The sequence below is a fragment of the Loxodonta africana genome, chromosome 5, assembly GCF_030014295.1.
Source record: "Loxodonta africana isolate mLoxAfr1 chromosome 5, mLoxAfr1.hap2, whole genome shotgun sequence".
Taxonomy (NCBI): domain Eukaryota; kingdom Metazoa; phylum Chordata; class Mammalia; order Proboscidea; family Elephantidae; genus Loxodonta; species Loxodonta africana.
The window spans coordinates 160950413-160976840 of record NC_087346.1 but is presented as its reverse complement, the minus strand read 5'-3'; the positions used below and the strand labels follow the sequence as shown (position 1 = coordinate 160976840).

General features: G+C 55.5%; 1 protein-coding gene across 1 annotated transcript in view; it reads left to right on the top strand.

The window, feature by feature from the left end:
• The window catches only part of SORCS2 (sortilin related VPS10 domain containing receptor 2), a 565855-nt gene that overhangs the window by 474315 nt on the left and 65112 nt on the right, over positions 1-26428 (top strand). The window contains exons 5-10 of the mRNA XM_064286206.1: positions 3692-3765; positions 9047-9111; positions 9869-9987; positions 13518-13607; positions 20293-20472; positions 21044-21190. Coding sequence (XP_064142276.1) covers positions 3692-3765; positions 9047-9111; positions 9869-9987; positions 13518-13607; positions 20293-20472; positions 21044-21190 — 675 coding nt within the window. The remainder of the gene's footprint in view (positions 1-3691; positions 3766-9046; positions 9112-9868; positions 9988-13517; positions 13608-20292; positions 20473-21043; positions 21191-26428) is intronic.

The window sequence follows — 26428 nt, the reverse complement described above, 5'->3', positions numbered from 1 at the left end:
CATGTCTGATTTTCTCACCACTGTATCTCAGGTACCTGGCTGAAAATATTTGTTGAATGGATGGATTGAAGGATGGATGGATGGGTGGATGGGTGGGGGTGGATGGATGTATAGGTGGATAGATGAGTGGATAGAAACATGGATAGGAAGAAGGATGGGTAGGTAGAAGAAAGAAAGGATAGATGAATGGATAGATGGGTGGATAGATGGATACAATGGATGGATGAAAGGATGGATGGATAGATGGATGGGTGGGGGCTGGGTGGATATATGAACGAATAGATGATGGGTGGGGGTGGATGAATGGGTGGAAACATGGATGGGAAGAAGGGTAGGTAAATAGAAGAAAGAAAGGATAGATGGATTGGATAGATGGACGGACGGACGGGCGGGCAGGCGGGCGGGGGGTGGGTGGATGACTAGATGATGGTTGGTTGGATGAATGAATGAATTTTAGCAATAGGGACCACCCAGCCCAGGGACTTCCAAATGGAGACTCCGGGTGCACTGAGCCATGGCTCTTGACAGGACCTGGCCTCCCTGCCACCATCTGGTCCTTGCTGACTAGAGCCCTGCTTCGTCCTGGCCTCCTGGCTGCCTCTTAGCTCCAGGCGCCTTCCCTGGAGACAGCATGTGCTCCTGGGTATTAATAGCGCTACTTAGCCTTCCGTGTAATTAGACTAAAGCACAGAGACTTGTTTTCCTGCAGAAATTGACTGCATTGCAATTGCTCTTTAATTTATTGTGCCCTGAAAAATTAATGGAGCTGAAGTCTTGGTTATTTTCCTTGGTTCTTTTCCGTGACTATAAGGAACCAAAAAAAGGGGGAAGAAAGTCTTAGTTGTGGCTGCAAAAGGAGTGAGGGATTTGGGAATTTGTAACAAAGGCACTAGAGTGGTGGTTCTTCAGAGTTTTGTGGTTTTCTAAGCTCTCTAACTTCCAAGAAGCAGGGTGGCACAGGGCAGTCCCACCAGCTCTTGACCCGGTATTAGGCAGGCACCTGCCAATGGAATGCTAGGTGAGGCCCACGATGACAGGGCTTACTTTTCACTCGAGGCTCTGCTGGGATTGGCCGGGCGAGGCTCCTGGCTACTGGTGGAGCTCAGGTGCCAACACCTCTGCCCTCCAGAAACTGAGTGGGGAGAGAAGATACTTTTGCAATCATGGGAGGCTTCCTGGAGGAGGGGTCTTTGAAGAGGAGCTTAAAGAACTAGTCAGCGTGTGTGCTTACTTTTTAATGCAGCTTTTTCTTAGAATAGTGAAGGCGACCACGTGAGAGAAGAGGGAAAGATGCCCATGGGCCTGCAGCCCTAAAGCAAACAGCACGTGCAGGACCCACGTTGGAGAAAAGGCAGGGTGTGGGCATAGGAGGGAGAGTCCTCGCAGCAGGGGTGAGGATGTCACCAGCTCACTGGACGTTGTGAGCACAGCAGGCAGGTAAACCGTCCAGCAGGTGGTGAGCTGTGCAGGCCGTTTACAGCCCGCCTCCCCCCCCCCCACACACACACAGCTCAGACGGTAGAAGCAGGAAGAGCGTGCACTTCTCTGCAGAAACGAGACTGTCAGGGCTCACCCTCCGTTCGATTTTGATCTGACAGGGCTCAGGACCAGGAACAGAATTATGGGTATCTTAAGAGAAAGGATTTAACATGGGAAACTGAGTACTTTCAAAAATTTGGGGAGGGCTAGAGGAGGGGCTCCAGGCTGGACCCCAGGGATGCTGCCCAGTAGCCTTCGGAACTGACTCACCCTGGGGCTCCCACATCTGCCACAGTTGGGAAGGTGGGGGCTGGGGTCCCCCGCGGAGTCCCTGAGGCCAAAAATGCATGGCTGCTGCCAAGAGCCAGCATCTGGGGGTCGCCACCACGGCAGCGACGACAGCCTAGAAACATCCACGCAGCCAGGAATCGGGCACGGGGTGCCACGTCCAGCACTGCCGCCACCACAGCCATGTCTGCACCCTTCCAGCTGGAGACTGGACACAGAGCGCGTCCCCAGACTTGCTGGCCAGTATGATGCACCCAGTCCATTCTATGTGACAGTGAAACTACCCCATACGGCTTTCTTGATTGTAATCTTTATGAAAGCAGATCGCCAGGCCTGTCTTTTGCAGCACCGAGTGGGCTCGAACCCGCAACCTTCAGGCTAGTAGACAAACTGTCTACTAACTGTCTGCACCACCCAGGGACGCCAGATGGCCCAAAGGGGTAGGAAAACTCCTGTCTCGTTCTTACCTTCCAAGTCCCACCCGAGCGCACCTGTTTGCTCAGGAACCCTGGCTGCAAGGCAGTCCGAGCAGTGATGGCTTAGCCTTCCAGCCTCTGCAGTGCCACCAGCCTCCCCAGAATGAGGGAGGAAAGGCTGCCAAGAACCACCCAACTGTGTCCAACACGCCAGGAAGAGCCCAGCGCAGAATTCCACGACTCTGATGGTGGTGCACGACTTACCCACACACCTTTCTGAGTAGGAGCCTTCCCCCTGGCCTCCCCCTCCTCTTTCCCCTTTATCACCTGCTGGGTCTGACTGCTTGCTGTTTTGTCTCTCCGAATAGTCTGTGTTTGAGTACGCTGCTGCCTGTCTTTTTCCAGACGTGCGACCTAAAAACAATTAGATTAACCCCACACAGATGGCGTGTACCGGTTTTAGCTCTGGGGACTCAGAGCATCATGGGTGTGCTTTTTTGTGTTTATTTGCTGGTGTTTGTCTTTTATTAAGCAGAAATGGCATGTTTCTGCGACAGTTGATGGTGAATTATAAATCATCTCCCAGGAGGGGAGTTGGGGAGGTATCTTCAAGTTCTGGGACAGACATCAGAAACCGCGGTGACGGCAGTGATAACATCGCCCTTAGTGCAGAGGGCTTAGCACCCAGATCCCAGAATCCACTGCTGCACACTCACTCATCTTTGACGCACCGACTGCCGAGTGGATGGGCAGGAGGTGCGTCCCCAGTCTGCAGATGGGCACATTGAGGCAGGAGGTGGGAGGGCCTGGCCTGGCCTGGGTTCCTCAGGTGACCCAAGGGAGGACTCCTGGGGGAGGCTTCTCAGCCACTGGGATGTGACTGTGAGCTCAGGTGTGTGAGGTGGAGTCATGCTATACTCGAAGACTGTGCCTCCTTGAGCAGCTCACTTAACCTCTCTGAGCTTCTGTTCGTCCCATTTTATGGTACATGTGTGAACACACGTGAGTGTGTGTGTGTGTGTGTGTCTGTGGTCTGTGTATGTGTGTGCACGTTTCTGTGTTGGTGTGTATGTGCGTGTGTGTCTGTGTGTATCTGTGTGCACTGACACACGTGTCTGTGAGGGCTGCCCCTGTAATGAAGCTCAACTCCCCAGTCCGAGGCCCTGGCTCTCCTCTCACACCTCTCGCCCTCTGCACACACTGCTCCCCATTCTGGAGTCTTTGCACCCCCACAATGTGAGGCCCCTCCCGTGCCAGGGTTCAGGCCGCCCAGGACCCCTGGACCTCACCCAGAGAGTTTCTCTCCTGCACCGGCTCTCAGCCCCTCCCAGCTGCCGAGGGGCCAGGGGTCACTCCTTATGGAGCCCCACAGGCAGCCTGGGGTGTCAGCCAGTGCTGGGTGCTGAGCAAGGCCTGACGCTGTGTCATGCCGAGTACTATGGCCACCTCCTGGAAGGCTGGTTCCTAATGTCACAACCAAAGTTTTCTGTTTTTCTCTCCGCCCAAAGCTCTATGTGTCGTCTGACCTGGGGAAGAAGTGGACATTGCTGCAGGAGCGTGTGACCAAGGATCACGTATTCTGGTGAGCCCCCGGGATCTCAGAGGGACAAGTCAGCCTGTGGCTGCGGCGCCCTTCCCTCCTCTTGGCCACCCCTCGCTCTTCCCTGCCCAGCACCCTCCTTGCCCTAGGGGGATGTCCAGAGCCGTTTATCTGCCCGACTAGGGGTGGCACAGGACAGGGTTCTTGGCATCCTGCGAGCCAGCAATGTGGCTTTGCACACATGGTGTCCCTGGGGTCCCCTCTCTGAGCCCCCACTTCCTCCTGGGCAGGATGAGTATCCAGGCAGCTCCTGGTGCAGTGGCCACTGTGCTGCGGCCCCTCCTCCAACCCCAGCCCCACACACTGTCACACCAGCCCCTGTGCTGGGCTCTTGGTTCCACTGCAGCACCCCCTCCTTGGCCCAGCCTCGACCCCAGCTCTCCTGTCCCCCTGGGAGTATGGTGGGTGCAGGATGGGCCCCAGACACCCTCACCCCACTGCAAGGAGCCCAGAAGGGGGATGGCAAATGCAAGTGGGTGGGGCATGCCCACACTGAGAGCCAGGAGCACGGTGCCCAGGCCAGCCGGCTGCCTCCTCGTCCGCCTCCTGGGGGCTCCCGTCAGCCTTCCAGGGAGTGTCTTCATACCCAGGGCTTGGCACGTGAGGGAGGCCCGTGGAGGAGAAGGGACCCCGAGTCCAGACAGCGGCCTAAGCTGGGAGCCCTGGGCACTGGCTACGCCACATCTCCTCCCGCTGCAGGGCCAGAATGTCCTTGCGATTGAAATGCACACAAGAGTGTGTGTGTCCTTCCCACCACACCACTCTTCTGTGGAAACACACACTCATACGCTCATAGACACCCTCAGGCACACTCACACACACTCATGTCCTTTCTCCTGATCACACACTCACACAACACACACACACTCACAACACTCACACACATTCACACACTCACACTCAACACCCACACACACTCACGCACACAACACACACTCACACACTCACATGCACAACACACATTGACACACACAACACCCACACACATATTTACACACACACTCATACACACACTTATATCCTTTTCTCACCTCATTTGTGCGAATCATGGGTGCACACGCCTCCTGGGAGCCCCTGCCCCTTCCCTCCAGGAGAGGACACGTGGAAACCCCCCCACCAGCTTGGCGCTGTGTGTGTTTTCACAACTCACCTCACAAGCAGTGAGCTCCAGCTGCTCCCTCAGGCTGACGGTGTCTGTCTGTCCTCGGGACCACTGGCCGCTGGCCTTCGCGCCTTCCGCTCGTGGGGAGCGGTGGTGGCTCCCTCTGTGGCCGCTCTCCAGGGCCTGGGTCCTTCCTGGGGAGCTGGGGCTCCGTCATCAGTCACAGGCTTTGTCACCGAGGTCGTCAACGTCACTGATGTCAGGAGCCTGAGCTGCCCAGTGAGGTAGGGGGCTGGCCAAGGCCTCCAGGGGGGCCGGGCTCACGGGAGACCCCTCCAGCCAGGGAGAGAAAGCCGCCTGCCCGCAGAGCCACGAGGTAAATTGGCGGTAATCCCAACCCTTCATTATCTCGGGCAAATCAAATGGCATCCTCCCCTAGCTGCCCACCGCTCAGCGTTGTGTGTGAGGGGCAATCACAGCAGACGTGGGGCCGGGCACGGCCCCTGGGACGCGGTGACAGCAGTCTGCTGTAAGCTGTGAACAGCGCTGTTTTGACAGCATTTCCACAGCGCTGTTTGTCCTTGAACTGACAGCTGGAATTAGCCAGGCGGTGCTGTGTGAAGGGCGGGCTCATTAGCATTCAGGGAAACCACAAACAGCACGTGAGCCCCTTAGCCTGGGCCTCGGCAGGAGGGGCAGCGAGGGGGCTCTGAAGCACCCAGGGCAGCCCAGGGTCATGGCTGCCTGCTGGGGCCGCCCTCCAGTCTCCCCAGAGTCCGGCAGAGTCGCGGTAACACGGCCACCGTGCCGTGACCACGTGCTGTCCATCACACACCAGCTCCACATGTGAGCTCCAAGTGTGACAGAGGAGGACGCTGGGCTCAGAGGGGAGGCCCTTGTCCAAGGTCAGGCCACCTGCAAGCAGCAGCCCTGGGCCTTGGCTGTGTGCACCCACGGCCGGGCCTGTGCTGGTGAGCGCTCCACTGGACGTGCTGGGCCTGCCCACTCACCTTTGCACTCTCTCAGGGCAGTCTCTGCCTTCCTCTCCCTTAGCTCCAGGGCCCTGCACCAGGTATGCGGCACGGGGCACGGGACACGGGGCAGAACACCATCGGGGGATGAGGCAGGAATAGCAGAGAAACGAGGAGGGAGGCAGGAAGGAAGAGAGAGGGGAAGGGAGAGGGTGAGTGAGTGAGTGAGTGAGTGAGTGAGTGAGTGAGTGAAAGAGTGAGTGAAAGAGTGAGTGAAAGAGTGAGTGAATGGATGAATAAGTGTGAGTGAGTGAGTTCATGAATGGGCTGGGTGTCATGGCCCTAGGCAGGGATGGGTGGCCCAGCAAGCAAGGCACGCACGGGTTTACTTGTGCGTACTCACTAATCTGTAGTGCACAATTTCACATGGCTTGAATGAGTGAGTGAACGAGTCAGGGAATGAGTGAATTAGTGAGTGATCAGAGATGTGGTGAGAAACAGATTAGTAAGCAAGAGCACGCCCGTGCACACCTTGCTTCCTGGGTCACCCGGCCCCGGCCCCCAGGTACACGTGAAGCCCCACTGAGGAGCAGACGGTGCTCCCAGAAAAGGGAAAGTGTCCCTCCATTCAGAAAAGAGAAGAATGTCAGGGGTGAGACCCCTCCAAGGAGCTGACAAAGAGTCTGTTCACAAAGCCTGAGTCAACACTTCACTTTGAAATCCAACTCTTGCCATAAGGCAGAGAGATGGACGTGGGGAGTCCTGGCCACCCCAGCTGCCAGTCACAGCCCATGGGTGGGGCCTCCTGTCCACCCAGGCCCACCTCGGCCCACCTGGGCCCTGGAGGAGGTGAAGCAAATGGACACTGTGGTCCTGAGTGCACTGGGAGATGGGTTGGGACCTACAAGGGGCCAGCCCCTCCAGGCAGGGCCAGTGACGGGGAGGGGTCCACTGGAGGTTCAGCCCAGGGCCCGGCACCCCTCGGTGGGCAGCAAGTGCCGATCAGGGGCCAGGCAGCGGAGGATTTCCGGGGCCCAGTCACCTGGAGCAGCAGCCTTGCCCCACCATCCCGGTCCTCACGCTCTGGGAGGAGAAGCACCCATGAATCCAAGGTAGAATTGTCGCCGTCAGAACTATCATAACCGCAGACAAGAGGGTCCAGGGGTATCGAGGCGCCGGCCCCTGGCACCAAGGTCCTTGCACACATCCACGTGGCGCTGCGTGGGGACATGGGGTGGGGACCGGGTGGCGGGGAGGTGCAAGGATGTGCCTGCTGAGAGCCTGGACCAGAGGGGTCCCCTCAGCCTGCGTGTCGGTCCACTCTTCCTGTTTCTAGCACACACCACCCCCCCGCCACCAGCTCCGCCCAAAGGCAGCCGTGTGAGCAAAGAATGTAGGTTAGTGAATGAGTGGATCTGGCTGCTGGATCTTTGGGTCTTTTAGCTGCAGGACCGTGGAGAGGTGTTTGCACCTCTCTGAGCCTCAGTTTCCTCATCTGTAAAACGGGCAGAACCAAGCGGTGGATGGTTACTGTGCAGAAAGTGAAATACGTTAACTGGACGCCAGGATGTTCCTTGCACCTGAGAACCCGCTGCCTAACACACCCCCAGCTGGGTGGGTGGGGGCAAAGGGGCAGCACCTCAGAGGCTAACAGTGCTCAGCTGCTAACCTAAAAGTTGGAGGTTCAAGTCCACCCAGAGGGATCTAGGAAGAAAGGCCTGGCAATTTGCTTCCAAAGAATCAGCCATGGAAACCCCTGTGGAGCACAGTTCTACTCTGACACACGGGGTCGCTGTGTGGTGGTGGTACGGTGCTTCCGGCCCCAAGGGTCCAAAGTTCCGGTCCCCTGGCGGGCAGGGGGCACAGCCAGCCCACCCCTCCCCTTGGAGAGGGCACATGGCTGCGGGCAGTCGGGTGCCTGGAGGGGCCTCAAAGGTGAAACAGGCACTCGAGGCCAGTAAGCCTGGACTCCACCCCACCACGGCCCCTCAGCGCTGCCCCCGGACTGGTCACCTGGTCTCATGATGGGGCCAGGACACGTCCCTCAGGCTGTGGGCAGGTGGACATCAGGGGTGAACAGTGCCCGGTCCGGTGCCATAGTGTGGTCCTGCCTCTATAAATCTGCCCCTTCCCAGCGAGGGTCAGGGAGCCCTGCCATCCTGGGGGTCTGTTCTGACTCTGCCCCGTGTGGGTCGGATCTGAGTCTCCGAGGGCGGCTGTAACAAAACACCACAGCCAAAACCAAACCCGTTGCTGTGGCATCCATTCCGACTCAGCAACCCTACAGGACAGAGTAGAACTGCCCCATAGGGTTTCAAAGAAGCGACTGGTAGATTTGAACTGCGCCACCAGGACCCTGAAAGCACTACTAGGTGGAGGATTTAAGGGACAGAGATGTATTCTCTCCCCATCTGGAGACTACGAGGCTGAATTCAGGGTGTCAGCAGGGCCAGTCTCTTTGTGAGCTTTGGGGGAGGATCTGTCCTGGCTCCTCAGCTTCTGAAGACCCAGGCATTTCAACTTCTGTAATTCGTTGCCATCAAGTCAATTCCCTTTCATAGCGACCCCATGTGACAGAGTAGAACCGCCCCGTAGGATTTCCAAGGACGCCAAGACTTCATTTCACCTACTTTGGGCATGCTATCAGGAGGAACCAGTCCCTGGAGAAGGACATCATGCTCGGTAAAGTGCAGAGTCAGTGGAAAAGAGGAAGACCCTCAACGAGATGGACTGACACAGTGGCTGCAACAATGGCCTCAAGCATAGCAACTACTGTGAGGATGGCGCAGGGCCGGGCAGTGTTTCGTTCTGTTGTACGTAGGGTCGCTATGAGTTGGAACCGACTCGACGGCACCTAACAACAACAACAATCTCTACCGAAGCAGATCGCCAGGTCTTCCTCCTGCAGAGAGGCTGGTGTATTCGAACCTCCGACCATCCCATTAGCAGCTGGGGACTTAACCATTGGGCCACCAGGACCCCTTTCAGCCTCTGTAGCCCAGGCCTTTCTTGGTGTTTCTGGCTTGTCTTTCTCATGTGTGACCCTCTTTGCTGCTGGCTCCAGGGTCCCACAAGGGAGGGGCAGGGGCTCCACCCGTCTCCCGGGACGAGGTGGGCTTTTGGGAGACAGCTGGCCACCTTGGGAAAGGCCAGACTCCCCTCCTGACACCTACCTCCTGCACTTTTCCAGGGCTGTGGCTGGAGTGGACAGCGACGCTGACCTGGTCCACATGGAGGCCCAAGATCCGAATGGAGGTAAGCCAGCGGTCGAGGACACCAGGGCTGGGAGCCTCCCCGCACGGCCGAGGCTCAGCCAGCAACCGTTTAGTCGCCCGTCCTCAGTGGCCGCCCTGCCCGTGACCCGGCTACGCTCAGATGTGGCATAATTGTAAACGTGCCTGCTTTCCAGCTGGGCGTCAACTGAAGTCAGGCAGCTCCGCCCTGGTGGAAAAGTCTATTAAGAAAGCAATTTGTTCTGGCCCCAGAGAACTGAGTGTTTCCAGCTCACTCGGCCCCACCCCGGCACCCACTGAGGGGAGGCAGGGACTGAGATGGCTTCGTTTCTCCAGTGGGGAGGTGCCTGCCACCCACCCCCAGCTGGTGTCGCACTGGAGGGAGCCAGGGGCCTCACATGCTAGTTGGAAGGCAGCCATAGGCGATGCATGAACCTGCTGTGTGCCAATAAAACTTTATTTATGCAAAGCTGGGGACACACTGGATTTGGTTCATGGGCTGTAGTTTGCAGACTGCTTAAGACACCTTACCTAGCCTGTCTGTAAGGTGGGACTACTGATGGGTGAGGCTGGAAGGGCTCCTCACAGCCAAGTGCCTGGCACAGCGCCGGCCCCTGGGGAGCTGTGCCTACAGGGAACGCCTGCAGAATCCAACCAGCAGCAAAAACCCGAGGGCCGCAGTGCCGGCATGTGCCCGAGCCAGGAGCAGTTTGGCATTTGGTGTGTCTAGGGCTGTTTCTGGCCAACTTCGGCCACATCACTGCTCGTATCTCCGGCAGGTTTCCGCTACGTCACCTGCCGGATCCACAACTGCTCTGAGAAGACGCTGAGGGCGCCGTTCGCAGGCCCTATTGACCACGGCTCCCTGACGGTGCAGGACGGCTATGTCTTCTTTAAGGTGCGGGCTCCCGAGGCCTCCCTGCAGCGGGGGGTGGGGGCGTGCCTTAGCCACGCAGAGGAAATAATGACACGGCTATTTTACTTTTCAATTGCTGCTTAGCAGTCCATGGTGTCCCCTGTACCCCCGGGGCTGCGGGCACCCCCAAAGGCCCTGACAAACACCAGGCCAGTCTTTGGGGTGGTGCTGGATCCACCTCCCTTTGCCCGCTGCAAACACCCCACCACCACCCCCCCATCAATGTCGCGTCCCCAAGCCCAAGCCCAAGCCCATGCCCATTTGCCCCATTTCGTTTTGGTTACGTTGAAACTGACTGGAAGCTGTTTCTGGCCATCACCATCCAGCACCGGGTGTCCACTCCCCAGCCACCAGGACCCTGGTCATCACCCCCAGGTGTCCACTCTGCAGGCACCAGGACCCTGCTGGCTGTACCCCAATGTTCTCAGGTGAGAGAGGTCACAGGTGGGACCTGCCCCAGAAACCACGTGGCCCCGCCAGTAAGCATGTGGTCATACATCTTCTTGATTGCCTCCCTCAACAAGTGGCTCACCCCTTCCAAAACAGCCTAACCCAATCCTGATGGCTCAAATCATTAGAAAGGTCATTCTGGCAGGGACAAAGCTGTTTCCTCTGCATCCCACCCGGTGGCCCCATGAGACACGTCCAAAGTCTCCTACTGGGAAAGACACTTGGAATCTGAGGCAGCCCCTCCAGGCTCCCCAAGCTCTTCTTGTGCAGCCATGGGGCTGCTACCTCATCCCAGTCGACCTTCTTTATGCAGCAGGTGCCAAGGGCCCCCGAAGTGAGGGGCTGGGCCTGGCAGAGGGCATCATGACCCCCACCAAGCAGGCCAGCCACGAGGCTGACACCCACCACCCGCCCTGACTTCCAGCCCCAGTCTCCATTGCCCACTGCTGATGCCCAGCTAACGGCCCCCCCCCGTAAGTCCGCAAGGCTGTTCCCTGCACCTGGCATTCCTGTCGCCCTCTTCCACCTGCAACACCTGCTCCTCTGCCAAGAAGTGCTCAAGGACCACCTCCCCCAGGCAGCCTTCCCTGACCTCGCCCCACGTGGGTGACAGGCTAAGCACCTGTGCCACACCCTGCCACAGCCCAGGTCACGTGTGTCACCCTGCACTGTGGACTCACCTTGTTCCAGCACCAGCCTACCGGTTCTCGGGGGCATTTTCCCAGCAACTCCTGTGGAGGGCTGGGCAAAGAAGGGGTCAGCTTTTCGACACCACACCACACCCCACGTCTGAATGGTCGCCTTTGGCCAGAGGGCAGGGAGCAGCCTGTCCTTGCACTGTTTGGGTTTACTCGATGTAATGAGGGGCACACGTGCCATGGGGACCCCCGGGGTGTCTGGGGGCAGGCCTCACTGGAGGATCTGGGCTGGCGTGGGTGATTCGGGGGGTTCAAGGCAGCAGGGCTTTGTGCTGGATGGGACTCTAACCGGAGCGGGGTGAATCTTTGGCTGTTGCTGTGTGCCGTCGAGTCGATTCTGACTCACGGTGGCCCACGTGACAGAGTAGAACCGCTCCGTAGGCTGTAATCAGATCACAGGTCTTTCTCCCGTGGAGGTGCTGGGTGGGTTCAAACTGACGATCTCTTGGTTAGCAGCTGAGCGCTTAACCATTGCACCAGGGCTCCTTGAATCAATGATTAAAGTAACCAAGTAACCTCCTTACAGAGATGGAGACTCAGCAGGCTAGAGCTGAGCTGGGGGAGGCAGCGGTAGACCCTCCATGGGTGGGGGAGGGAGTGGCTGGCCCGTTTGTGGTTTGGAGACCATGTTTGTCCGTGTTCAGTCAGGGTTACGGATTGATCCACCGCTGTCAAGAGTGGCCTCGTCTGATGTTTAGTGAAATCACTCAGACTGAGCTGGGAGGGCCCAGCCGACAGCACCCGGCAGGGCTGCCCTCTCCCCCACGTCCACCCTGAGTCACATAGTTTGCTTGTCTCAACGGTGAGACTCAGGTCCCTGCGGCTCCTCTCCTTGTGTGTCTGTCCCTCCAGGATCCCAAGGACAGACGCTGAGGGTGGCCCTCCTCCTGTGCCCTGCTTCCCTCTTCCCCTTCCCACCCTGGGCTGGGACGGGGGACGCCCACCCCTCCGGGGCTCAGGGCCCCACCGAGGCTGCAGCCACTTCTCCCACCACCCACTGTGACGTGGATCTGAAAAGCCACCTCCGGGGCAGGGGTGGGAGGTGCCCTGTGGGGGGGCGGGCAACAAGGGGGTTCAGGAGGCCACTCTCCCCGCTCCCTGGCCAGCCAGTCAGCTCGTTGCCGATGGGCTGTGACAGTGAGGATGGGCGCTCACTGGCCACTGTGACTCCGAGTCCCTCCCACTTCAACCCCAACCTAATCGGGGTTCTCAGTTGTCTTAGGGTTCTCTAGGGAAACAGAACCAGCGGGATACATATATAGACCGAGAGAGACCCTGCCCAAACGGCTTAGCACGTGGCTACTGACTGAAAGGATAGCTGTTCAAGTCTTCCCGGAGGCATCTTGGAAGAAATGCCTGGTAATCTACTTCCCAAAAATCAGCCATTGAAAACCCTGTGGAGCGAAGTTCTACTCTGACACACTTGGGTCACTGTGTGTTGGGGCTGGCTGTACATACACATGATAGAGACAGATTCACATCACGGAAATGACTCATGTGATTGTGGGGCTGCAAGTCCAAACTGTAGGTCAGGCGGTGGGCTGGAGGCTCCTGAGACTCGGAGGTCATGCAGCGTGGAGAGAGAGCCAGTTCTGCCAAAATATCTGTTTACAGCCTCAATGCAGAACACACCCTAAGGAGACTCCGCTTTCAGCTGATTTGCACACTCGGCCGCACACTCACACATACACACACTCAGTGAGACCTAGAGTCTCCAGGATGTCATCGTCTCCTGACCCCCCTGCCCTTTCCCACTCCTCCCTCTTTGGTTTGTGCTCCTCCACCCCAAAAAGCAGCTGCCTCTCTTCCCCTGGCTCTTCTGCCGGCCGCGCCTCAGTGTCCTCATCTGTAAAATGGAGACGGGCTTGTTGTGAGGCTCACACGAGCTGCCCTGGGTGAAGCAGCGGGACGGGGCCGGCACATCGGAAGTGCTCTGTGGGGCTGGCTCCCGTTTCAAGTCTCTTACACCCAGGGGTTTGGTGTCCATTTCCTGGCTTGTGCTTGGCTTTGACTTGTCTGCTCCTCTCCCCAGTGGCTCACCGAGCGCTCACTCTCCCTAAGAGAAATTCTGGGGAATAGAACTTTTTCTGCCTTGTCCCACAATTCAGATGCAGGGAGACGAAGTGCTGAAAGAGCTTGGGGAACAGAGATCACTTCTAACTGAGGGAGGTGGAGGAAAATGTCGCAGAGGAGGGGCATTTGATCTGGGGCTTTGAAGGATGAGTAGGAGCCTATCCATTCCTGGAAAAGCGAGTACAAGCAAAGTTTTCTACCAACTAAATACAATATGCAGTTTTCATTCATGAGGACTTGGCTTAACAGCAAGCCAACCTCTTTGAAAGCACGTTTCTTCCTCCCTATTAGACAACCTCAACGAACCGGACCAAGTACTACGTCTCTTATCGTCGCAATGGATTTGTCCTGATGAAGCTGCCAAAGTACGCATTGCCCAAGGTAAGAGTAGGCTCTGCAGTTCCACTGGGCCTGTGACCAGATCCTGAGCCTGCACGGACTTGTGGAGCAACAGGACTGTGCGAGGTGTCCGCTGGTCCTGGGTCAGGAGGGACAGGAGCACGCCTGCCATGTGTCCGGGTTTAGTGGTCACCTCCAGGGCCTCTTCCCTTGCCCCCTCTCCAGCCAGCCTGGCCCTTCCAGCCTCACCCCACGCAGCTTCCACCTGCCTCGGGCCTCTGCTGACTCTTCCCTCTGTCTGGTCTGACACGTGATGACATTCTCAGGGGAACCTCACTGACCAGTGGCCCCCAGGCCGGTCCAGGCCTCTGCCCTGTACTCCTACCCCACCCTTCCCCTTCTGAAGCCTGCTCTCAGCTAGAGTTTCCAGGGAGCTGGGGCATTTCTGTTGTGTTCCCTTCAGCTTGCCTAGCAGCTGGCACACAGTAGGTGCTCAATTAATGTCCTCCTTTCCCTTGCCTGGGCCGGTGAAGAACAGACCCTGGAAGCTGCCTGGACCCTGCCCCAGCCTTGTCCCAGGATCCACATCCCCCCTGCTAAGCTGCTAGCCCCCTTTACAGAGAAGGTGGGTAAAGCTCAGAGAGGCTGAGTAAGTCTCTGAGGTCACCCAGCTCATTAGAAAGAACGCAGGTCTCAGCCCAGGTCTGATGATCTGAGCCAGCTCTGTCCGGTCTCTGTAGAGGAGGCTCGTCCCTAGACGAGTTTAGGAACAAAGAAAGACCCCTTTCCTTCCGCACATATTTACTGAGCACCAAGCACATGCTTGGGACTGTGACAGGAGCTGGCATCACAGCTGTGAGGTGGACGCCCAGCTCAGGAGTGCAGAGAGGAAATCAGTTGACAGGCAAGCCAGTACAATCATGTGGCCAGGCCTTGTGCCACGACGGGAACAAGAGGCAGAGGAGGGACACTGGGGAGGGGGGGATATAGACCCAACAACCAGGGGAGGCCCCTGCCAGGGGATGTTCCATCGGAAGCCTGAAGGTCGGGAATGAAGTGGCTTTGTGAAGAGCAAAGAGGAAGGTGTTTCTGGAGCGGCAGGGTGTGTGAAAAGGCCCTGTGGCAGGAGAAGGCAGCTGGAGAGAGAGGGAGAGGAGGTGGAGGCTTCAGGTAAAGTCCTGGACGTGGGGCTGCGTCGGGCGCCCTCCTTGAGTCTGAAATGGGAAAAGGACATGAGACTCTTGTTTTAATGGTCCTTAAAAAAATAAATAAGTAAACGAATGGATGGATGAATGAATAAGCCCTGGTCGTGCAATAGTTTAAGTGCTCAGCTATTAACCACAAGGTTATTGGTTCAAACCCACCAGCAGCTCTGCGGGAGAAAAGGCCTGGCGATCTGCTCCTGTAAAGATTACAGCCTTGGAAACCCTATGGGGCGGTTCCGCTCTGTCACATGGGGTTGCTGTGAGTTGGAATTAACTCCAGGAACCCAACGGCAACAACAACGAAGGAATGAATGAGAGAGGAACGGAAAGTAAGAAAAAGAACAAGTTCCCTAGATTAACTCCAGGCTTGCTGAGAAGGTAAATTAAAAGCTAATGGTTTTGCTAGGCAGAGGCAGCTGGCCTCCCTGAGGCTTCTGAGTGGCTTCTCTCTACCCCTGGGGATGGTGGCCGCCTCAGTGGGACCTGTGTCTTTGTCCTGATATCAGGAGGGAGGCGCATGGCCGATGCTGGCCTCAGTCCCTCCTGCTTCTCTCTGGGACCCTGGGTGGCCACTGTACCTCTTGGGGGCCAGTGGGGGTGGCTGGGCTAGTGCCAGGCTGTCCCGAAGGTGTCTTAGGTCCACGTGGCCTCTGTGACCCTGACTGACCCCAGTCGTCACCTACGGTTGGACGGTCACAGCGCGGGCGTCTCGGAGATATGACACTGGCAGAAAGCAGCACAGCGTCTCCCTCTGGCCGGCCCTCTGGGGAGGCCAGGAAACGCTGGTCTTCTTCCCCAGCCTGTTTGCTACAAACGGGGGTTCATTCAACAGATTCACAAGGCTGCAGTAGAAGATGGGGCCCCTGAAGTCCTAGGTGGACAACAGAAAGGAGACGTACACGCACTCGCATCGTCCGAGTCTCAGGGGTAGACCAGGACGTCAGGAGCGGCAGCACTGGCTGTGGGGTTGAGCGTGCACGCCTGGGGTTGTCCGGGGTGCAGGGAGGGACCCCGAGGATGTCAGAGAGTCACGGTTCTCTCCGGGACCCCCAGCCCTGTTGCATTGTCACAAGCCACATCTTGGCTCGTCGAGAAGCCTGCCCAGCCAGGGAGCACCCTGTTTCCTTCCCCAAATCCGGGGGAACATGCCAGAACCTCACGGTTCACATCTGCAAATTGCAGACCTGGCTAACTGAATTTCCTAATCAGATGTAGCTGTTTTCTGGTGAATTCGTAACCCTTGTGTGTTTCACCCTGAAGCCACCGCTGTCTTGTTTATTTTTTATTGCTCTAATAACATCATGAAAACCATAGAAATCGGCCCTGGGGGGGACTCGCTCCCAAGCCTCCCGCCCCCCGCCTTTGCCTGGTTTGGCTTTCCTCCCGGAGTTTCTAGCCGCTTCCTGCCTGCCTTCCCATGACCATGTGACATTTTCCCAGAGTGATACACGGCGTCTGCTTTCATGGCTGCATAACTTTCAAATGCGGAGTCTACCTTATACTCCTGCTGCTTGGGCCTTTGGGCTATTTCCATTTCTCCTAATTATAAAGAGCGCTGCAATGGATATACTAGCCTGTGCAGATATTTTTAGTTTTCTCCAGTCAAAGTCAAAGGGGTCTTCTGCACAAAGGATATACATATTTGTATAGCTTAGCTGCTTTCTCAAAGGGTGGTACCACCCCACCCTGCCATCTGGAAAATTAGAATAGACAAGTTTTCACACGGCTTTGCTGAGTTTGCATTTTATCATGTGTCTTAGCCTGGGGTCACTAGAGAAACAAAATCAGTGAAGATATGTGTGTACATATATAGAGAAAGAGACAGACAGAGAGTGATTTATCTCAAGGAAACGGCTCAGACAGTTGTAGAGGCTAGAAAGTCCCAAGTCAATGGGTTGGGCATCGGGCTGGAGGCTTCTTCTGACTCAGGTAGCTGCAGGGGCTGACCAACTCTCGATCAGCAGGTTAGACAGCAGGCTGCTGGCTCAGGGGCTGCAGAGGCTGAGAAATCCAAGACGAGCAGGCAATATGCAGGCCGATGGCTCAAGTCCCAAGAACCAGAGGTTAGATGATGACAAGCCGGATGCAGGATCCAGAGGGAGCAAAAGCCAGGGAGCTTTCCCAGAACATCCGTATGTACTGAATGCAGACCACATTCCCAAGGAATCTCCCCTTACAGCTGATGGGCTGATCACATCAGATCACATAATGGAGGATAACTACATCATTGCATAGCAGCCGGGCTACATCATTTCCGTAACTGCCAAACCACGGAGAGTCATGGCCCAGCCAAGATGACACACAACCTCAAACATCACATCTTTTTTCCCTATTTTCTTTCTACTTTAAAGGGAATAAAGGGTAGTGGTCTGCTGTTTTAATTCACCTATTTGTGAGATAAACAACATCATGATAAACAGAGACAAAAATTGAAGTCAACAGTAAACACCCATGGAGGCAGCAGTCAAGAAATCAAATAACCTATTGCATTGGACAAATCTGCAAAAGACCTTTTTAAAGTTCTAAAAGGCACTTAGATTACTTAGGCGCACCTGACCCAAGCCATGGTCTCTCTGGTCGCCTCATATGCACGTGAGAGCTGGCCCATGGAAAGGGAGAACAGAAGAAGAACTGACGCATACCAACCGTGGTGCTGGCGAAGAATACGGAATATACCGTGGACTTCCAGAAGAGTGAACAAATCAACCTTAGAAGGAATAAAACCAGAATGCTCCTTAGAAGGGAGGATGGCGAGACGTTGGCCCGCTTCCTTTGGACACGTCATCAGGAGGGACTAGTCTTTAGAAAAGGACATCATGGTTGGTAAAGTAGAAAGTCAGTAAAAACCAGGGAAACCCTCCATGAGGCGGACCGACGTGATTGCCACGACAACGGCCTCAAACACACCAGCGATCGTGCAGACGGCACGGGACCAGGCAGCGTTTCCTTCTGCTACACGGAAGGTCGCTCTGAGCCGGAGGTGACTCGGTGGTAACTGACAGCAATAACAGCCTGGAGGACTGAAAAAGCTGAGCCGTTTGTATTTTACTATATTTATTGGGATCCTTTTCTTGAACCCTTTAAACGATTTTTTAAAAAAATGCTCAGATTCCCAAAGAGAAACAAACACAAAAATTGGCTGAGGCTGGAACAGACAACACAGGGAAATAGCTAAATACCCGTAAATTATGTGAAAATATCCCATACTGCGAGAATAAAGGAAATGCAGATTTAAGCAAAAATTGCATGTTATGTTTCACTCGCTAAAAATACCTAAAAGGTTTGTCTCAGTACCGTCAGGCACGGAGTGAGCTGAGTTCCCTCCAGGTCTGCTCGTGGGGAGTGCATTAGTATAAACTTTCAGAAAAGTATTTTAACAGCATGTAACAAGAGCCTTAAAAACGTCCTATAGTCTCAAGTGTTAAAAAGCGAAGGTGCGCCTGACCCAAAGCCATGGTATTTTCACTCGCCTCATATGCATGTGGAAGCTGGACAATGAATAAGGAAGACCGCGGAAGGGGGGACCCACTCACATCATGGTGTTCGTGACGAATATCGACTGTGCCGTGGACCGCCAGAAGAACGAACACGTCTGTCCCGGAACAGGTACAGCCAGAACACTCCACAGCAGCGAGGGTGGTGAGACTTCATCTCACATGCTTTGGACGTGCTGTTATCAGGAGGGACCGGTCCCTGGAGAAGGACATCATGCTTGGTAACGTAGAGGGTCAGCCAAAAAGAGGAAGACCTTCAACGAGATGGACTGACACAGCGGCTGCAACGGTGGGCTCCAGCATAACAAGGATTGGGAGGATGGCGCAGGACCCAGCAGTGTTTCGTTCTGTTGTACACGGGGTCGCTGTGAGTGGGAACCGACTCCCTGTACCTAGCCACAACAACAAATTTTCAGCAGTCAGGAAATGGCTCAGAGAATTATAGTACGTCCACAGAATGGAATTTCATGCAGTCATTAAAAATGGTGCTTATAAATGAGTTTAATGGCAGAGGAAAATGCTCTCCACGTAATGTGAGAAAGCAGGCTGCGAACCATGTATGCAAAAGTCTCAGTCACACTCGGGGAAGAGCCTGCTGCTGGCATGCCCTGGTCACAGCGTTCCTCGATTCTGAGAGGGCCCCCAGAGGCGGGGTACGTGTCTGCTTGCTGCCGGCTCCCAAGCCCAGCAGAGCCCAGCACACAGTTGGTGCTCAATAAACACCTGCCGAGCTAATGAGTGACTCACCTGAGGCTCAGGGTGGGATTTGAAGGAGGGAGGAGGAGCCCACCAGTGCCATCCTCACAATGGGGCCATGGAGGGGCGTGCCTCCTCCCACCATAGACAGACAGACAAACTGGCCGGGCTAAGGAGGAGGCAGTACCCCAGTCTAGTGGGTAGGATCATCACTTCCACTTTGCAGGGTGTAAGCAGAGCCCAGAGAGGAGCCTGTCCAAGGCTGCACAGCCAAGAGTGGGCTGGAAGAGTCTGGAGAGCCTGCTCCCTGCACCCACCCTGACCCCATGCCCCCATCCCCAGGACCTGCAGAGCCCGAGGTGGTCCACACTCTGTACCCACCCTGACCCTATGCCCCCATCCCCAGGACCTACAGAGCCCAAGGTGGTCCACACTCTGTACCCACCCTGATCCCATGACCCCAGGACCTGCAGAGCCCCCAGGCAGTCCACTGCCTGTGCCCACGCTGACCTGCTGTCTCTCCCCAGGATCTTCAGAGCCCCAGGTGGTCCACTCCCTGTGCCCACGCTGACCTGTCGTCTCTCCCCAGGACCTGCAGAGCCCCCAGGCAGTCCACTCCCTGTGCCCACGCTGACCTGCCCTCTCCCCTCAGGACCTTCAGAGCCCCAGGTGGTCCACTCCCTGTGCCCACGCTGACCTGTCCTCTCTCCCCAGGACCTGCAGAGCTCTAGGCGGTCCACTCCCTGTGCCCACGCTGACCTGTCCTCTCTCCCCAGGACCTTCAGAGCCCCAGGCGGTCCACTCCCTGTGCCCACATTGACTTGCTCTCTCTCCCCAGGACCTGCAGAGCCCCAGGAAGTCGACTCCTGTGCCCATGCTGACCTGCTCTCTCTCTCCAGGACCTTCAGAGCCCCAGGCGGTCCACTCCCTGTGCCCACGCTGGCCTGTCCTCTCTGCCCAGGACCTTCAGAGCCCCAGGCGGTCCACTCCCTGTGCCCACGCTGACCTGTCCTCTCTCCCCAGGACCTGCAGAGCTCCAGGCGGTCCACTCCCTGTGCCCACGCTGACCTGTCCTCTCTCCCCAGGACCTTCAGAGCCCCAGGCGGTCCACTCCCTGTGCCCACATTCACTTGCTCTCTCTCCCCAGGACCTGCAGAGCCCCAGGAAGTCTACTCCTGTGCCCATGCTGACCTGCTCTCTCTCCCCAGGACCTGCAGAGCCCCAGGCGGTCCACTCCCTGTGCCCACGCTGACCTGCTCTCTCTCCCCAGGACCTTCAGAGCCCCAGGCGGTCCACTCCCTGTGCCCACGCTGACCTGCTCTCTCTCCCCAGGACCTGCAGATCATTAGCACAGATGAGAGCCAGGTGTTCATGGCAGTGCAGGAATGGCACCAGGTGGACACGTACAACCTGTACCAATCAGACCCGAGTGGTGAGCTGTACTCGCTGGTGCTGGAGCATGTACGCAGCTCGAGACAGGCCGAGGAGAGCGTGCTCGTGGACATCCTTGAGGTGGGTGCAGCTGGTGGGCCGCACAGGGCATACCTGGGGTCCTCACCTGGGGGCCAGCCAGGGCTCCCCCATACCTGTCTGCTTCCTCCCTCACTCTCAAGTGCTCTCTCCCTCTTCCTGTCTGTCTCTCTCTCCCTGGCTCCCTTTCTCCCTCTCTGTCTCTGTCTCTCTCTCTCTGCCTCTCTGTCTCTGCTTCTGTCTCTTTCTGTCTCTGGCTCCCTGTCTGTCCCTATCTCTCCCTCTCTGTCTCTATCTCTTTCTCTCTCTGTCTCTCTCTCCCTCTCTGCCTTTGTCTCTCTCTGTCTCTGTCTTTCTGTGTCTCTCTGTCTCTGTTTCTGTCTCTCTGTGTCTCTGTCTCTCTCTACCTCTTTCTGTCTGTCTCTCTCTGAGTCCCTGCTGGCTGCCAGAATGTGCATAGCAATCTCGGCCTCTGGCGTGTTGGCAGCACCAGGGGCCCTGGGCTGGGGTAATGGTGGCATGAGCTCGTGTCCGGAGCTTAGCCAGATGCTGGAGGCCAGCACCAGCAAGCTCGGGAGTGTTTTCAGTAATCCTTCCTGTGTCTCTGTCCCAGGTCAGAGGGGTGAAAGGTGTCTTCCTGGCGAACCAGAAAGTCGACGGAAAGGTGATGACGCTTATCACCTACAACAAGGGCCGAGACTGGGCTTATCTGAGGCCGCCCAGCACGGACATGAATGGGAAACCCACCAACTGCCAGCCCGTGAGTGCTCTGCTCGCCCCACACACCTTTGGTGGGGAGGGGGTGGGCACGGGGCATGGCTGCAGAAGTCGGGGAGGTTGGAGATAAGACGTGTGAGAAGGACCATCTGCGAGACATGCGAGCTGGCGCAGTGGAGAGTCCCCGTCACGCACGGAGTGTATTGGGAGTCAGACAGAGAGGGAACGTGTATCGGTCAGCTCACTGTGTAACAAATCAGCCCCACACAGCAATCCCTCAGTGTCCAGGTCAGAGGGCAGGCTCGGTTGGGCGGCTCTGCTGGGTGGCTTTCCACACCCGGCACCCTCCTCCCGGGACCAGCCCAGGCTTGTTCCATGGCAACAGCAGAGTTACAGGAGAAGGCTTTTGCTACATCTGCTGGCCAAGCCTGGGGCCGGGAAGCATACTCTGCCTCAGAAGTGGCCGGAGGGAGTGAATACTGTCTCTAACCTTCTGTGGGAGGCCACGGGACCGCCACTGTCAGTCAGTGTCTGAGCGGGGCTGGGACCTGAACACCAGGAACCGCGGTGCTGGCTTGCTCTCGGGGGGCAACTCTTCACACAGGACAAGTGTGCACTGCCCGACTGCTTTGGCTGCCTGGGGGTGCTCCCCAGTCGCCAGGGCGCCCCCAGCCCTTTCATGATGCCAGGAATCACTGTGGAGTGCTGGCCTGTCCTGGTGAGAATGGACGATGGAGAGGCTGGAAGGGGCCTGTCTTGCCCCCGGCCCTGGTCCAAGGCCAGCGCTCAGGGAGCAGCAGCTGGGAGAGACGAATAAAGAGGCTGGAGGGTCCCAAGGGTCTGGCTGAGGCAGGCCATTTGGCCTCTCCCTGGCCTCTCTCCTTGCATACCATGGGGAGCTCATTACCATCAGCGTCCCTGAGCCTTGCCCAGCACTGACCGCTCAGGGTGGGAGAGGATCCAGAGACCTGCAGAACTGCAATCTCAGCTCACCCACTGCCTGCTTTGTGTGACCGTGGAGAAGTGGGTTGGTGCCCCCGAGCCTTCAGTGAGAAAGGAAGGAGGTGGTGAAGCCCCTATGGCATGGGAAGGTGAAGGAATGAGTACCTGTGAATAAACAGGTGAGGAAGAGCAGACCTTCCTGTGGACCCTCCCCCTTCTCACACATCCCTTCCCTTTTCCTCCTCCAGCAAACTCCTAATGACACCTGAAAACCCTGCCCAAATGCCCCTCCACTGAGAAGGCTTCACTGGGCTCACTCGCCTCTATGTCTGTTTCCCATGTCACTTGACTTGGCCCCTGAGATGTGGAACCCATCGCTCCGCCTCTCTGGGACTTGGTTTCCTAATCTGCAAAATAGAAAGACTAGTGTGCCTATTTCATAGGGTTATTCGGCACATGGCTGTGCGTACCTACTACGTGCCAAACAAAACAAAATAGAAAGACTAGGGTGCCCATTTCATAGGGTTATTCAGCACATAGGTGTGAGTACCTACTATGTGCCAAACAAAACAGAAAACCCCGTCCTCGTGGGCTCCTTCCCAGCACACAGGTGTTGTTGTGAGTTGCTACCCAGTTTGCTCTGACTTATGCACCTTGTACGCCACAGAGCGGAGTGATGCCCAGCCCTGACCGCCTTCACCATCACTGGTGTGTCTGAGTCCATTCTTGTGGCTGTTGTCAGTCCCTCTTGGTGAGGGCTTCCCTCGTTTTTGCTGACCCTCCACTTTACCAAACGTGATGTCCTTTTCTAGTGACTGGTCTTTCCTGATGATGTGCCCAATGTAAGTAAGATGAAGTCTTGCCATCCTCGCTAACAGGGCACACAGTAGGGGCTCAGAAAATGGTACCCTGGGCCCACGGGGGCCATTGCACTGAAATGACCATTGTAGACTCAATTCCTCCTTCTTCCAATCAGGGGAGGGTGGCCGTTGGAGCCAGGATGGACCCTGCAGCCCCCATGGTGACCTGAGCCCGCAGCAGAGCCTGAAGCTGAGCCCTGGCCCACCCCTCTTTGAGGCTGTGGTTCTGCCTCCATGTAAGCCCCCTCCAGCTGAGAGCCCAGGATCACGCCACCCATCTGCCTTCACGGAGAATTAATTACCTGCCGCTTGTAAAAACCCTTCGGAGAGCAGAACTGCAGCCAAAGAGCTAATTTCGGCATCACCATTGGCAAAGTTAAGCTATATTAATCTGTCAAAGCAAGGTTGTTGCTAAGAATAGATTCTTGTCTGCAATTACGTGGCTCAGTGAGGAGGTACCCCTTGGCGAGGTTTATGTCGCAGGCCTAAGATAACAAAAATAGGAGCCGACTGACAGGTGTGCACCCTGGGCAGGCACGGGGGAGCCTGGTGGAGCAGAGAGAGTACAGAGCACCTGGGAACCCAGTTGGGCGCAAGAGACCAACAATTTCAGCTGGCTTGGGAGGCCAGTGCCCCTGGCATGTCCCTGCTGAGACGTGCAGGGTAAACCTTAGGGAGAACCCAGCTGTGGGGAAACTGGGCACAAAGTCAGACAGTCACAGCCGGCTCAGGAGGCTGGTGCCCTGAGCGTGTTGCTGCCGTGATGTGGTGGACGTGGGGCAGGGGCTGCAGGGATGGACAGGACTTCTGTCACCCAGACGCTTACTCAGCCATGTGCCCACTCAGCAACCAGCTGAACTGCATGCGAGGGTTGATTTCTCACCATGAAAGTGACCCCTGCTCATTGCAGACCCCTGGGACAGCAGAGAAACGTGTAAAAAGGGAAATAGGAGACAACTCACTCAGCTACTAACCTAAAGGTCAGCAGTTCAAACCCACCCAGTGGCACCACAGAAGAAAGGCCTGGCAAGCTGCTTCTGTAACGATTATCGTGAAGAAAACACTGTGGAGCAGTTCTTCTCCGTCACATGGGGTCGCTCTGAGTTGGAATGGACTCAGTGGCAACAGTTTGGTTTTTAGTTTGTTAATCTCACTGCAGGAGTCAGTGGTAAAGCACTCAGCTGCTAACCAAAAGGTCAGCGGTTTGAACCCACCAGCCGCTCCAGGGGAGAAAGATGGGGCAGTAATGATGTCAGCCTTGGAAACCCTTGGGGGCAGTTCTACTCTGTATGCTGAGCACATAGTCCGAGAAGCTGGACTCTATGAAGAAGAACGGGGCATCAGGATTGGAGGAAGACTCATTAACAACCTGCGTTCTGCAGGTGACACAACCTTGCTTGCTGAAAGTGAAGAGGACTTGAAGCACTTACTGATGAAGATCAAAGACCACAGCCTTCAGTATGGATTACACCTCAACATGAAGAAAACAAAAATCCTCACAACTGGACCAATGAGCAACATCACCATATTGAAGTTGTCAAATATTTTATTTTACTTGGACCCACAGTCAACACCCATGGAAACAGCAGTCGAGAAATCAAACAACATATTGCATTGGGCAAATCTGCTGCAAAAGACCTCTTTGTCACTTTGATGACTAAGGTGTGCCTGACCCAAGCTGTGACATCTTCATTCACCTCGTATACTTGCCAAAGCTGGACAATGAAGAAGGAAGACCAAAGAAGAACTGACACCTTTAAATTATGATGTTGGTGAAGAATATCAAATATGCCAGAGACTGCCAGAAGAGTGAGCAAATCTGTCTTGGAAGGAGTAGAGCCAGAATGCTCCTTAGAAGCAAGGATGGCGAGACTTCGTTTCGTATACTTTGGACATGTTGTCAGGAGGGACCAGGCCCTGCAGAAGGACATCATGCTCGGTATAGCAGAGGGTCAGCGAAAGAGAGGAAGACCCTCAAGGAGATGGACTGACCCAGTGGCTGCATGGCACAGGACCGGGCGGTGCTTCTGTTGTACTCAGTGTCGCTGTCAGGGCTGACTCGCACCTTACAACCACGACACAGTTTTTAAAGAGAAACTTTTTTTTTTAATTCGACTCCTTGCAATTTAGAAACACTTAAGCAAAGCATTGTCTTAAACAAAATAACAAAGGCTCAAAGGAAGTTACAGAACAAGAAACAAAGAGTGGCAAAGTGTTAACTTCCCTGGTTAATTAATAACTTCCCTAATTTGTTTGAGTTTACTGCTGAACTAGCACAACTATTAATAGGGCTGAGAGTGTGAGTGTTGTTGCTGGTATTGCTTTTACTGTTTTCAGGATTAATCAAAATTTATTGAGGTCTACTTTCGCAGGATTTTAAGAGTAACCCCTGTAGATAGAAACGATCTTTATTGTCTGAGATATCTCCCCCCGGGCATGTCGAAGTTCAGTTATGGTTTAAGTGATAGCGGACCTTTAATTTTTTTTTTTTTTTTTATAATAACTTTTATTAAGCTTCAAGTGAACGTTTACAAATCCAATCAGTCTGTCACATATAAGTTTACATACATCTCACTCCCTACTCCCACTTACTCTCCCCGTCTTGAGTCAGCCCTTTCAGTCTCTCCTTTCTTGACAATTTTGCCGGCTTCCCTCTCTCTCTATCCTCCCATCCCCCCTCCAGGCAAGAGTTGCCAACACAGTCTCAAGTGTCCACCTGATATAATTAGCTCACTCTTCATCAGCGTCTCTCTCCCACCCGCTGACCAGTCCCTTTCATGTCTGATGAGTTGTCTTCGGGGATGGTTCCTGTCCTGTGTCAACTGAAGGTCTGGGGAGCATGGCCGCCGGGATTCCTCCAGTCTCAGTCAGACCATTAAGTTTGGTCTTCTTGTGAGAATTTGGGGTCTGCATCCCACTGATCTCCTGCTCCCTCAGGGGTCCTCTGCTGAGCTCCCTGTCAGGGCAGTCATCGATTGTGGCCGGGCACCAACTAGTTCTTCTGGTCTCAGGATGATGTAGGTCTCTGGTTCATGTGGCCCTTTCTGTCTCTTGGGCTCTTAGTTGTCATGTGGGCTTGGTGTTCTTCATTTTCCTTTGCTCCAGGTGGGTTGAGACCAATTGCTGCATCTTAGATGGCTGCTTGTTAGCATTTAAGACCCCAGACGCCACATTTCAAAGTGGGACGCAGAATGATTTCATAATAGAATTATTTTGCCAATTGACTTAGAAGTCCCCGCAAACCATGTTCCCCAGACCCCCGCGCTTGCTCCGCTGACCTTTGAAGCATTCATTTTATCCCGAAAACTTCTTTGCTTTTGGTCCAGTCCAATTGAGCTGACCTTCCATGTATTGAGTGTTGTCTTTCCCTTCACCTAAAGCAGTTCTTATCTACTGATTAATCAATAAAAAACCCTCTCCCACCCTCCCTCCCTCCCCCCCTCGTAACCACAAAAGTATGTGTTCTTCTCAGGTTTACT